This window comes from Pithys albifrons, chromosome 1 (assembly GCF_047495875.1).
Source record: "Pithys albifrons albifrons isolate INPA30051 chromosome 1, PitAlb_v1, whole genome shotgun sequence".
Taxonomy (NCBI): Eukaryota; Metazoa; Chordata; class Aves; order Passeriformes; family Thamnophilidae; genus Pithys; species Pithys albifrons.
Genome location: NC_092458.1, coordinates 67,331,868 through 67,346,790, shown reverse-complemented (window position 1 = coordinate 67,346,790; position 14,923 = coordinate 67,331,868). Strand labels below are relative to the sequence as shown.

At 43.0% G+C, this 14,923-nt stretch overlaps 1 protein-coding gene across 3 annotated transcripts in view; it reads right to left on the bottom strand.

The window, feature by feature from the left end:
* Window positions 1-14,923, bottom strand: part of ATP8A2 (ATPase phospholipid transporting 8A2) — a 330,508-nt gene that overhangs the window by 245,238 nt on the left and 70,347 nt on the right. For all 3 annotated transcript variants that reach the window (XM_071553667.1, XM_071553677.1, XM_071553685.1), the window contains 3 exons: window positions 8,012-8,100; window positions 7,272-7,316; window positions 5,910-5,985 (listed from right to left, as the gene is read on the bottom strand). In XM_071553667.1, coding sequence (XP_071409768.1) covers window positions 5,910-5,985; window positions 7,272-7,316; window positions 8,012-8,100 — 210 coding nt within the window. The remainder of the gene's footprint in view (window positions 1-5,909; window positions 5,986-7,271; window positions 7,317-8,011; window positions 8,101-14,923) is intronic.

Below are 14,923 nucleotides of genomic sequence, written 5' to 3'. Positions count from 1 at the left end.
CTTTATTCATAAAGATTTTCAAAGTAACTGTTTCACAAAGAACCTTGATCTTGCATATTGAAATTTCCAAATTGTATGGTCACATGCCACTAAAATAACAAATTTTGACATGCTGGGGGTGCAGACGCTGTGTTCAAGAAAATGAATGTATAGAATATAATCAGAGAGCAGTGTGCAAAATGTTAAGTCAGGAGGTTGTTGCTTCTCCATTATTTCCAGTGAAAGCAAATAAAGTTTTATCTCCATCTCAAAATGCAAAGCCTGCCAGAATCTTGTTTCAGCATCTATTGCTACAGACCCTTGATGCGCTTCTTACATTTTTATCACCTAGCCCCTTAATGTGCTTTGATAGTATGTGCTCTATCAGCTGCAAACAACCTGTCTCCAGTAAGGACAGGGATTTTAATCCTTGCTATGCATGTATTTATGTTTTCAAGCCAGCAACATAATTTGCTGCTGTCTTGATATTTTCACAGCTCACAGTGTATTACAGGGCAATCTTCCAATTCTATGGCAACAGAGCACCAGAGGCCCAGCTTATCACAACAGCTCCTCCACACAGCTGTCACTTGTTTCCTTTTTATATTGTCCCAGCACTGACAATATTTGTTGCACAGGCATCAATCAGGGAAGAGCATTCAAATTTCTACTTCCGATCTGTGAACAGAAAATTCATTAATGAGTTCTGTAGCAACACATCCCTTCCAACAGAGAAGTTTAACCCCAGCATAAGACAGAAGTCCCACAGGTTAACAGATTCTATTTTATTACTTTTTTCCCTCTATCAAGTCTCTGACATTTTAGGAGTCAAATTCTTACTGATGGTCTCTGAGACACTTCCTGCCTGCTCTTTTGTTACAGTCAGCCTTATTTTGTCCCATTCTGGTTTTTTTCATCTCTGTCTGTAGCTGGAACAAAATTTGCATGTTTTAGTCTCTTTTTCATCAGTCCTACCAACAAGTACTTCTCATTTTAGGTGCCGTTTCCCCACATTTTTCTCCCTGTAGCAACAACCCCAGGTAAAAGCCATTACATTTCTCTCTCTGGTTTGGGTTTTTTTTCCCAAAAGTCAGTGAAAAAATTGTGTACTGCCCCTACAAGCTAAGAACTATATACACATTGAAACAATCTCCTATTTCTGAAAGCAGTTTCTGGATTGTTATCTACAAAGCACTATCCTCAGTGAAAGCCACATTTAGTCATCTAGAAGGCACAGCATTATTATCAAGTAAGGAACAGACCACTGATAAGGAAGCTGCATCACAACTTCTTATCCCTTCATGGTTCCTTTATTCAGAAGAACAAAACACTGAGCCAAACCTCAGTCTTTTGCGGTGCAAACTGCACTCTGCAGAGCTACATATCTGCATATATGTCACACATGCCGTTATCTGGGCCTCATCACTCTGAACACAAACTACTCTTCTCTAGTCAATTGTTCAGAGTATAATGAAATTACAAGGAAGTTGCACGTGAAGATGCTTTCATCTCTCCTTTCACCTGTAGCAGTATGAGATCAGTGCCTCAACTCATAGTATCTCCAGGTGGGCAGGACTGACAGTTTTCTGAACAAGTGGCCTAGAAATGGCCAATGGGATACTAAAGCAGTGTCTAACAACTTGAGCTTATTCCTTCATACAAAGTGGCAAATTCTGCCAAGGACAACTACAAAAATATTTATGTACTTGGTCACCAAGGAGAATTATGACTCATCATCTTAAAAAGATGTGAACTTCCTACTGTTTAGTTCACTAAAATATCTGGAGAGCAGTGTGAGAATCCAGCCATGTTGGGCACCTCCAGAACAGAGAAGCTGCTAAGACTGGAGAGGACCATGATATTTCAGGCAGACTCAAAGAGAGCATGAACCACCATTTGAATATCAAGAGTGTTACATGCAAATTATCTTGTCCAAAACCAATGAAATATGACCTATAATTAAAGATACTGTCTTGTACTTGAACAACAGTAGCGAAGTCCCGCATAGAATACACACTTGTCCTAGTTCAGCAGGTGGGACCAGTTTATTACTGCGTGGAGGTGACCAAAAGCTGTGTATTCTACACCCTCTATTCATTGCCCATGAACTGTTAACAATGGACCATTTGCAGTAGCTGCCCAGGGCACACCCAACCCCTCAGGCTGTGAGATAAGAGCTGTGGTAACTCCCAGCAAGTCATCAGCACCTCCAGCCTGAGGTGTCATGTCTGCTAATGGGCCATCAATGATTCCAAATACCCCATGACTTAGAGAGTGAGATCACTCATTGTTGTGTAACTCCCCACGCTGAGGGAGGTACTGGGCAGTTCCACCTGGACCTGAGGGGATATAATCCTGGGAGTTTAGGGACTTGAGGGAAACCACTCATCAGATCCAGAGGAGAACCAGAACCTTGATAGGAGGAGACCACCACTTTCAACCAGACTGCGACCACCACTCTTGACCACACTGCAACCGTCACTGCACCATCAGGTTTTTCACTTCCTTTTACTTTGGACTTGGGAGAACCACATGGGGCTCAGCACAGGGGCCAACAAACACCATTGTGTTTTTGCCCCAGGGTGCTGGGTTATAATTCCAGGTTTCGTGGGTTAAAACCCATTTCTCTTTGTGCCATTGCACTTATTGTAATATTGCTATTAAATTGTAACTCTGACTTATGATCTCTTTTGTGTTGGGTTTGTTTCTCCTGCAGGTTTACCTTTAAACCAGCACAACACTACAGCAGCAGAAGGAAAAATATTTCACACCAAGCTCTAACAAGTTAGTTGTGAGCTATAAAATTACATGTTTACAGAGTTTTCCAGCAACAGTTACTTTCTGAACTAGAGCCTCACAAAGGCTCTCACCAACTAACATCGTTTTCCCACTACTGTATTCTACATTGCAGATTTTTATCCCAGTTAGTAGTAGTACACTTTTCTGGTTCTGCTTTCCTAAGGGATTAAGAATCAGCTGATGACAGCTGTCTTTTCAGAAAAGCTTGCTGGGACAATAGCCTCTGTTTCCACACACTTCCCAATATAAGTGGACAGGTTGGCAAGATCTAAACAAACACTTCTAGCATAGTAAAGGCTCAACATGAGCACAACAGTTGTCTGTTCTGCCAGACCAGCTGCTAAACTACTCATCACACACAGTCCGTGAATCAATTCATGCATTTGTAGCTATACCATGTTTCCTGTTTCTTGGCCAAGAGAATTTGGGGGCTATAGAACAAGGCTCTTTGGCAAACTGGAATTTGTAGATCAAGTTCAGAGGGAATTTGGGGAGACACAGGAGTCCAGGATGAGATCAAAGTCTATAGCTCCTTCACTTCTTGACCTCCTTTTCCCTGCTCTCCTATCATCAGGTAAAATGCAACCCCACACCGCGTCTCCATGCTGAGTTTATTCATAGCACATATGCAACTAGCAAGAACCAAGATAACTAGCACTTACAAACATCCCTTCTAGTCTTAGAAAACAACACATCTTTTCTTACTAGGCTAAGAGTTTATGCCATTGTCCCTATATAGAGAAGACAAAATCATACACTTCGTACAGCTGCAGAATTCATCCAACAGAAGCAGTTACAAAGAAAAAGTACAGGCAGACAAACCCAGGTACTTTCCTGCACATTAAAATCCCAGAGCAGCCAAGAGAAACCTCCACATGTTTTCAAGACAAGTTATTTTTCCTTGGAACATTTCCTATGGAGCAATAACTCTTGAACTGCTATAAAAGAGTGGACTTGGCTATCAGTCAGCCCTAACACACCAGTGGCCCAGAAGAGCTATGAAATTTAGAGGTGACACAGGATGCTAAAAATCTTCCTAGCAGATGGAAGACAGTCTCATGAGTGCAAGTACATAATTTTTTATTTTCAACCTGGAAAGAAAATTACTTGGCACTGAGACAGCTCCAAACTAACACTTGTGACTGCACAGAAAAAATAAAAACTAAAATCTTCAAGACCAGAGCAATGAGCACTTAATGAGAGTTTGTAAGAGATCACACAAAGCTTCAGCTGCAAAAGGTCAAATGTTCAAAGGGAATTAGTTGCCCAAGTAAGAATACCACCACCACCTAACCCCACTAGGCAGCTTGTGCTAGAACACTTCAGTTTTATCACCTAAATGAGTAGAAATCATCAGACATCTGCCAACAGCATCTTCAGCTATCCACCAGCTACGAAAAATAAGACACTATGGAGTGTTAGACAGAGAGAAGCAGTTTATGCATGTTAGCAACTGACCAAATGCACAAAGCTACAAAGTCCCTTCCCTCTACCAACTATCCTGGAATTCAGTCCTCATCTCGTCGACACTGACAAATACACCTAAATCTCCACATGGCACTCATTCCTCCAGTACAGTCAGGCTCTACAGGACATCGTTGGCCTACACACACCTTCAGCCTTACTAGCCAGAATTTTCCCCACTGATTGTGTGCTCAGCCCAACAGCCAGCTGTGCAATGACAACAGTATTTATCTATTTAAGCTGCCAGCCAAAAGGAAGCTGATACATAAGACTCAGTATGTAAAGAACAAAGACTTCTGACCTGTCTAGACTAAGTGACACCTAAACTCTATATAGAGATCAAATAATTAGCCCAAAAATAAGGGGCCATCTCAAGGCTAGATGAGAAATTCCATCTCACAGCTCATTTGATGCATGTTCTCTCTGCTGAGTCTGTTAAATATAACAAACCACCTCTCTGTACAGGTGCCTAAAGCAGCAGCCAGCAAGACTGCAAACTTTATCTGCAGCCTACACCTAAACCAGAATGAATACCTGGAGTCAGCAGCTGCCATAAGCCATAACTTTAACCATAAATGAACAAACAGGACACAAATGAACAGGATGGTAACCAAATCTTAGCTGCAAGTTATGTTCAGTGGAAAATCCTTCCTGTGCACATGATTACAAAAGCCACATAGGAAGCCAGGGCACTGGCCTGGGAGGGCCACCTTGATGGAGGCTGGAGCACAGGAGCCACCTCTAGGCTCCATCACTGTGAGGAATACACACTGCCACATTCAGTAATTAAGTGTTCCTTCAGGTACTTGTACCATGCTTCATTTCAAGTTCTTAAGTACTGTACATCAGAAAAGAAACTAAAGCTTTCCTGCACACAAACAGCATGTTGTAACTATATTTCAGATGTTCATAACTAAACTCAGAGAATACAACTTCTGTAACTGATTAAGAAGAAACATTGGCTGATGGAGTTTGTGCTTGCTAATGCTCAGATCCCATACTGTGAGACAGCCTGCAGAGAACAAGGGTCATGCTTTTTCCAAGTGTTTGAATTGTCTGGTGTCCAGTCAGACACTTCATAGCCACATGATTTCTAAATAAATAATGAACTGACACTCTACAGACTAAGTCCCTTTAGGACTCAACAACTTAGGCTAAACTTACTAATCAGTAAGCCTCATGCTAAACTTAGATTTACAATTAAGTCCCATCTTGTACATCCTTTACCTAACTGGAATCTCAACATTTGCAATACTTAAAGCAAAACTTATACCAGAACCACCATCTAATGCTATAGATTACTGTCAGAGGCAGTATTTTAACAGTATACACACCTGAACACTCAGTAGTTTTTCTTTTAAGGAATTACAATTTCTATCATTACTTGCTACAAAAACATTGTTTTCCATACACACCAGCATATACATAGCTGTTCTATAGGTAGCTGGTATCCACATTTAAGCCATTGCTTCTTTAATTCAGCAGTAAGACAAGTGGGCAGCAAAGGCGTTGGAGGGAGCTATTTTGATTGCTTTTTACCCTTTCTGGGCTTGCATGACACATGTGGAGCAGACTTCATCACAGAAATAGATTTATTCATCATTCAGTTCCAGACAGGCCTAGAACAGGGCATTTAAGAATATTTGGCATTCAAAGAGTAGACTTACATGATCATTTTCAATGTTTTGTAGCAGCCTTGGGTCATCAAATTCACATGATTCACTGGTGGAAGGAGGTAGCTGGCTGCAGAGCAAAACAAGCATATTCAAACAAGTGACAACATTGCCAATCTTAATACTTCATCTATTTTCTCAGGAAGCAAGTTTGAAAAGCAAAGTAAGACGCCAGAGTCCTTGAAAAGATGATGTGAGTAATGCAGAAAGTGCTAAAATGAGAAATATCAAGAAATGGTTATGGTTGACAGTGTACTTGCAAAGATTCAAGTGTCAATACACCTGCTGGGACAGATGTAGCAAAAACTGGTTTTAAGCATACTTGAAATAAATGGATTTCAAGGCAATTTGCTTATAAAATAGAACAAAGTTCGATATCCTTAAGCTCCCTCCCTAGTCAAAGTTCTGCTTCAAAAGCTGAACCCTGGAGGATTTTAAGTTTCCCATAAAAGTACCTGGAAGAAACTTTCACAGAACTGACTAGAAAAGAGAAGTACAAGGAAATAAGAGATGGCAGTTACAGAAACAGCAATGTATTGGAAGAAAAAACGTGTCAATAGAAATTACATCTCAGCAGAAACAGCAACGTATCATCGTGTCGCCTTCCTAAAAAGATGACCATAAAAACGAGCCAGTGAGAAGCTTAGCTTAGCTCATAAGCGGGTGCTTTTCTAACAACCTTCAGCTGTTACCTGTTTCTTGGGTGGGAACTCACTTCTTGCCTCTATTTGCCATGCAAATCCACACCAGTCCTCTCGAGCTCTTCCCCCTCTTCCCGATAATCTCAACATGCTACACTGACACCCCCATAACACCCCTGGGTCTTCATGCATTTCTATGAAATGGGACAGATGTATTACCCTTGTTTATTAAAGTTCTGAATGAAAAGGAGTGGGATCCTTTTGTCATGATACACCTATGTATCAAGCTCTCTCCCAGTTTAACTGCTGAAACATAGCATTTTAATAAAGAAGTCCCTTCTCCTCTTCTCATCAGATCTGAACTTAGTGACTAAAAAGAGTAACATTAGGTCTCTAGCTAGAGGGTAAGGTTACTGCAAAGTAGTTTACTTCTAGCTTTTAACTTGACTGTCTGCACTTATAAATAAGCACTGAATTAGCACCCAAGCCACCCCCGTCACTGCCTATTCCTCAACCCCTTCACACACCATCTCTCCATGCAGAAGAGAAGATGCATCACCACCCACTAGCTCTGGATTAGGCTCCCACTGAAAGACCATTTTACTCAAACACATTGCTCCCTTGGGCTTATTCCAGTCCCAAATTGGAAAGCAGTCTTTATATAGGCTGTACCCACTTTGATATACAGAGCACAAACATCCTGGAATATATTTACCTGAAGTCTTCTGATGAGCGTTCTCTTTCCAGCTCAGGAAAGTGACTGAGGGACAGAAAAAGAAGAAAAGAACATTAATTCCACTGTGGTAACCAAAAAAAAGTATACAGAAGGCGAAGATCACTGAGTCATCACACAAAAACATATGCTGGAACCATGGGTTCAGCTGTTCATACATCTGAATCAAGTTCTCCCTTTTGAGGTATCTAATTTAGTTATCCATGAAATTCAAAGGTTAACTTGCACAGAGATCTTAAGACTACCCATTTAAAACTAAGCAAATGCAAAGATTTAGCTTTCAAGACTCAAAAGTCCAAGTGCTATGAAATACTGACATGACTCAAAGGGATCCTTTTGACAGAAACAGAACAAAACATGTAATTAGTTATCCCTGTACAGGAACTATTGAACTCTACAATTAAAGTTACACTGTTGTATCAAAATCATGGTTCATCTGAGCAAGTCACAGAAACATAACAATTGCTACCCATGGCCTGCAGCTTCTTCCCTCTTGAAAGGCCAGGGGTTATTTAGCACTTCTGCTTTTGTTTAAATTATGATCAGGTAAGTTAGGAAGCAAGTTTCCTTTATATCACGTAAAGTACCCCTCAGGTACTTTCATCATTTGTGCTGCAGGACATGACAATGGAAACTATTAATTAAGACTACAAAATACACAACAATATGAATTGAAGAACAGAATGTTCTAATCCTTGTCCAATATAAAAGTTTGTACCTACCCGTATGTCACTCCAGCAATACTACATTTCTTAAAGTTCATGATATTGCAAGTGAGAGTGCCTGTTTTATCAGAAAACAGGTATTTGACCTGTGGGGGGAGAAAAAAAAAACAACCAAGTCCAGTTCTCAACTTGTGAAGTGACAAAACTCAAAGTGAAAAACAGATTAAGTATTACTCAACTTTCACGGTATTAGCCAATGCAGGCTTATTACAGCTTGGTTTGTCTATAAAAATAATCAGGACAGTTATTTAATGGCTGTAATGGTTTGACCCATGGCTTCCTCAGTAACCATTGTATCTAAGGAAGTTACAAGTATTCCACACGTGTCTTCCACGTAGCAGGGGGGAGTGTGGTTTTTTTTTAATTGCTGTGTTCCCTTCCTGGGCTGAAGAGCTGGAGAGAGGTGGTAGAAGTCTGGTCCCTCCGGTCCCTGGTGGTTCTCCTGTCCTGGGTGAGATTGTTTCATTCTTGTTCCCCTTCCTTGAAATTTTTAATTGTGTTTGTTTTGATTCATTTGGTTTCTTTAGGTTGGGTTGGTGTCTCCCCTATTTTCCGGCTAATCAATCCCCTTTTCTCCCTTCCCCTCTTCCCTGGGGGGTAGGATCCTATGTATTGTGTATACTGTGTGGTTTGTAAATGTTAATAAATATAATTTATTCTTTTTATTCAGTTCAGTTTCTTTAGAGTGCGTGCCTTTTCTGTTTTTTTTTTCCCCCTTTCCTTTGCTGAGAGAGTTCTGGGAGGGGAAAGGGGGGAGCCAGTCCAAGGTTGGCAACAGCTAGGCCAAACCTGCGACATTATGGGAGGTTCCACCGAGATACTGACCTTGAATTGTTTTGTAAATAGTTCTCTGTTTAGAGAACAGTGTCCGGGAGAACTGTCAACTGAAGTGGTATTATCAAAACAATCACTGTAAAGGCAGCCAAGAGTATCTTGTTGATATAAACAAAGTTTTTGTTTGAGAACAGAGGACTCAGGCATAAGGTAAACAATAGAAAGAATGGTTTTCACCCTTTTTAGCAAATACCTGAGAAGTACCAGAGGAGGTCACTCCAACCATGCTGGCATGGCCTGGCAGTCTCTTGTAGTGAAAGGCCTCCTGTTAAGTGTCTTTCTATTATTTTACATACTAATGGTGCTAATGCTTACTCCCACTCTGAGAAGTCTCCTAGGGACATACCTAGGTCTGCCTGATAATTGTCATCCATGTAAGGCCCTCCTGAATCTTAGCATTAAAGACCTGTTGACATGTGACATTAAAGGCCTGTTAAAATATGACATTAACAGCCTATTAAGAGAGATCCCTACTGTTACAATTGGTACCAGTTATTACCTAAATTGTGTTGTGACAGCACTAGTGTTTATGAAGGTAATAAAACTGTTGTATAAGATTGGAAGAATGCTGGCACTTCGGTGCTTCCCTGGTTCCAGACCTAAGAAAGGCTATGCCTCTGGAGGACTCGCTGGAACTTTGGAAAGGGCTTCGGACAGGCCAGTCCCGGGGTGGGATGAGGCTTGGTTAGATCTCAGTAAAGTGCTAGGGCGTATCTCACCCTCCGTTTATTAGAAGTTCACATCAGAACAAGTGTGTGACTCTGCTGAAGTGGCCCGCTGTTTATCAGAAGAGTGTTTTTCCTATGAAGACCCGTATACGCGAATCTCTGCTTTGTGTTGGGGCCTGACTAGTGCTTACCGCTCTGCCATGGACTACTATCAATGGTTTGAGGACAGGATAAAAAATGGAAATATGCCATCCGAGACCCATGTAGTCCCCGTTCAGACTACCGAAAGCGGAGTCCAAACACAGCATAAGGTCAATGCTGCTTCTGTAGAGACCCAAACTCAAGTAGCTGAAACTAATGCAGCCTCCGTCCGCTCTGTAGAAACCCAAACTCAAGCTGCAGACCCGGACATGGCTATCTCCGCTGTCCCTGCCAAAACTACAGTTGAAACTCAGACTCAAACCGAGGCCAACAAAGCCCCCGTTCACTCTGTAGAGACCCAAACTCAAGTAGCTGAAGCTAATACAGCCTCTGTTTGCTCGGTAGAAACCCAAACTCAGGCTTCAAATCTGGACAAGGCTATTTCTGCTGTCCCTGCTGCAACCACAGCTGAAACTCAAATGCAGGCTGAAGCAAATACAGTCTCTGTTTGCTCGACAGAAACCCAGATTCAGGCTGCAAACCTGGACAAGGCCATTTCTGCTGTCCCCGCTTCAACCACGGCTGAAACCCAGACGCAAGCTGAAGCTAATACAGCTTCCGGTTGCTCTGTAGAAATTCAGACTCAAGCCGTAGATCTGGAAGCTGCCATCTCTATTAAGCCTGCTAAGACCACAGTTGAAGCTCAGACTCAGGCCAACGTCAATACAGTTTCTATTCGCTCTGTGGAAACTCAGACTCAAGCTGTAGATCTGGAAGTGGCCATTCCTATTATACCCACCAAGACCACAGTCGAAGCTCGAACTCAAGCCGACGCGGATACAGTTCCTATTCGCTCTGTGGGAACTCAAACTGAAGTTACGGACCGGAAGATTATCATTGCCCCCATAAAGAAGAGAACAACGAAGACGAAAGAGACTACAAAACCCATAGAGCCACCTCTGCAATTAGAATGAGAAGAAGAAAAAGAACAAGCAGAAGAAGAAAAAGAAGAAGAAAAAGAAGAAGAAGCAGATGAAGAAGCAGCTACGAGAGAGGAAAAAACTACTGTGACGATGGAAGGAGCGACGGCACAAGAAGAAAGAATAGTCACAGTAGAAGAGGGAGCAGCCGCCAGAGAGGCAGGAGTGGTCACAAGGGATGGGGCACACCTAATGGGACTTGGGGGCACATCCAAAAGAGACCAGAGGCATGCCTGGAGAAAGGAAAGGGGCGGTGCGAGCATCCTGGGATAGAATAACATTCGACGATTGGTGCTCTGACTACATCCGCAAGTACCCAGTGGAAGAAAAGAGGAAGTCAACGCGCTTCCGTCAGCCTGAGGAAGGACCGTTTCAGACTCTCCAATGGCAACCCTCCTTTGGAAGTATGATTCCACCTCCCCATACTAGACCTACATTTGAGGGAATGGATGACCGGGGAAGGCCCTTACCCCAGCCTTCCAAGGACTATGTGCTACCTCCATTCATCAGACCTGATAAACAACGCAGGAGCTCCCTTTCACAGGGTGCACGAGCTAGGAGCCTTTCCCCATGGCTCGAACGAAGTAGGAGTCTCTCTCCACAGCGTGGGCGACGTAAGAGCCCATCCTCCCGGAGTGAACACCATAGAAGCTCGTCCTCACGGCGCGAATAATCCCCACCTTCGCGTGAGAAGGTCAGAAAAGAAGTGAGAAAGGTTCCACAAAAGAGTGGAAGAGTAAAAACACAAGTAGAGACAATAGTACGTAAGAAAGATAGACAAGAAATAATGAAAGAAAGTGAAATTATACGATCATTGACCCCAAAGGAGATTCGAGATATACGAAGGGATTACAGTCGGTGGCCCAATGAACGCATCCTCACGTGGCTGGTGCGATGTTGAGACCAGGGGGCCAGTAGCCATGTGCTGGAAGGTCATGAAGCACAACAATTGGGATCTCTTGCCTGAGACCGTGAAATAGAACAGAAAATGAGACAGGGGGAGATGGCATCCAGTCTCTGGACCCGAATCCTCCGTGCCGTTGAGAGCAAGATACCCATTTAAAGAGTATTTAGTGAGTGCTCCAAGAGAGTAGAATACTGCAGAAAAAGGCATCCAGTATCTACGAGAACTGGCCATGCTGAAGATTATATACTCTGATCCAAATTACTATGACATCTTGGTCCCAGAGAAGATGCCATGCACACAGCCGATGTGAGATAAGGTGATGAATGGGGCCCCTAAGTCTTATATGCCGTGTCTGATATCTGCATACCCTCTAAGTATGGACGAGAATGAGATACACGTTGACAGAATGTGTCACTGGATACGAAAAATATCAGAAACCATGAAGGTCCCCTCTAACTACCAACATTCTTCCCTCTACAGTGGGGAAAGGGTAAGGAGGAATCCTAGACGCTCTGTGTATGAAGAAAAACCTAGAAGTAAAGGTTCTAGAGGTCGCAAAGAAAGGTCTTGTTCTCATTCTCGTTCAAGTTCCCGTTCCCGTTCTTGGTCCCGTTCTCATTCTCAGTCACCTCATGCAGCACGAGGGAGAACTAGAGGCCACCAGAAGAATACTAGACGCTCTGTGTATGAAAAAGAACCTAGACGCTGACGTTCTAGAAGTCGCAAAGAAAGGTCTCGTTCTTATTCTCGTTCCAGTTCCCGTTCTCGTTCCCGTTCCCGTTCTCGGTCATCTCATGCAGCACGAGAAAAAACTGGAAGTCCCAGGAGTAAGACACAGAGTGAGCGTAGTGTCTTATGGACTGTTCTGCGCAAACTAAGAGAAAACATGGAAAAATAGCACGGTGAACCCACCTCTAAACTTAAAGCCCGAGTGCAAAAATTAAAACGGAAAGTAGCTGGCAAGAAAGCTGTCAACATAGTTGAAGCAAAGACCCTGGAAAAAAAACATCGATCTCCGAGACGCAAAATAAACAACTCCCCCCATGCTGATGAAGGAGCCTCTGACAGAGCATCGCACATGTCAAATAGAGAATGCTCCGACCAAGAACAACTATAAAGGGGCCCTGCCTCCTGCCAGGAGGAAGAGAGAGACGAGGATGATAATCGAGTTTACTGAGCTGTGTGAGTTCGATGGCCTGGCACATCAGATCCTCAGAAATACCAAGCTTTAGTAGATACTAGTGCCCAATGTACATTAATGCCATCGGAACATGAGAGTACAGAGACTGTGTCTATTTCTAGAGTTACCGGAGGGTCTCAGAACCTGTCGGTGGTAGAGGCTGACATAAGCCTAACAGGAGACCAATGGGAAAAGCATTCCATTGTGACAGGCCCAGAAGCCCCTAGCATTCTTAGTATAGACTATTTAAAAAGAAGACACTTCAAAAACCCAAAGGGGTACCGGTAGGCTTTTAGTGTAGCCACAGTGATTAAAGGAGAGTCCAAACAGTTGTCTACTCTCCCTGGTCTCTCAAAAGACCCTTCTGCTGTGAGATTACTCCGAGTCAAAGATCAAGAAGTACCGATGGCCACTGCAACTGTACATAGGCGACAGTATCGTACAAACCGAGATGCTGTGATTCCCATCCACAAAATGATCAGGAAGCTGAAGAGCCAAGGGGTGGTCAGCAGAACACACTCACCCTTCAACAGCCCTATCTGGCCTGTACGTAAATCAGATGGAGAATGGAGACTGACTGTGAACTATCGTGGCCTGAATGAAGTTACGCCACCGCTGAGTGCCGCTGTGCCAGATATGCTGGAGCTCCAGTATGAGTTGGAGTACAAAGCAGCAAAGTGGTATGCCACTATTGACATTGCTAATGCATTCTTCTCCATTCCTCTGGCACCAGAGTGCAAGCCACAGTTTGCTTTCACCTGGAGGGGCGTGCAGTACACCTGGAACCGATTGCCCCAGGAGTAGAAACACAGTCCAACCATTTGTCATGAGCTGATCCAGGCCACATTAGAGAAGGGTGAGGCCCCAGAACACATCCAGTATATTGATGATGTCATTGTATGGAAAGACACAGCAGAAGAAGTCTTCAAAAAAGGACGAAAAATTATTCAGATTCTCCTCAAAGCTGGTTTTGCCATCAAAAAGAGCAAGGTCAAGAGACCTACCAGAGAAATTCAGTTCCTTGGGGTGAAATGGCAAGATGGACATCGCCAGATTCCAATCGACGTCATCAATAAGATTGTAGCAATGGCTCCACCGACTAACAAGAAAAAAACCCAAGCATTTCTAAGAGCCATAGGCTTTTGGTGAATGCACATCCCAAAGTACAGCCGGATTGTAAGCCCTCTCTATTTTGTGACCCGTAAAAAGAACATTTTCCAATAGGGTCCTGAACAACAACAAGCTTTCAAGCAGATCAAGCAAGAAATCGCACATGCCGTGGCTCTTGGACCAGTCAGGAGGGGACCAGATGTGAAGAATGTACTTTATTCCACAGCTAAAGATAAAGGTCCCTCCTGGAGCCTCTGGCAAAAGGTGCCTGGTGAAACACGAGGGCGACCACTTGGTTTCTGAAGCCAAAGCTACAAAAGCTCAGAAGCCAATTACACCCCTATAGAAAAAGAAATCCTAGCGGCATATGAAAGCATACAATCAGCCTCAGAGGTAATTGGTACTGAAGCCCAGCTTTTCCTGGCACCTCGACTACCAGTGTCAAGCTAGATGTTTAAGGAAAAAGTGCCCCCTACACACCATGCCACCGATGCCACGTGGAGCAAGTAGATTGCTTTGATTACACAACGTGTTTGAATTAAGAGCTCAAATCGCCCTGGAATTCTAGAAATTATAACCAATTGGCCCGAAGGTGAGAACTTCAGCCTAGCAGATAAAGAAGAAGAAAAGTCAGTGAGTCGAGCTGAAGAAGCTCCACCATATAATCAGCTGCCAAATGAAGAGACACGCTATGCCCTTTTCACTGATAGTTCTTGCCGTATCGTAAAGAGGAGCCGGAAGTGGAAAGCAGCTGTGTAGAATCCCACCCAGCGAGTGCCAGAAGCCACTGAAGAGAAAGGTAAATCGAGTCAGTTCACAAAACATCCGCCTCGAAAGACCGCATATAAACTATATATATATACATATGTGTAAAATATAAACAAATCCAAAAATACAAAAATTGCGTAAGAAAAACCAGTGTAAAATAAAAAGCAGAAAATGTAATAGTTATCCGCGATTATGAAACCTATGCTGCCATTAAGCAGGCAAAAAGATTAAAGCCCCTTTAGTTTGGTAGACACTGAGACAAGTAAAAATACAGAAAAGCCTGGCACGTTGACTACATCACATTGCCACAGACTAGCCAAG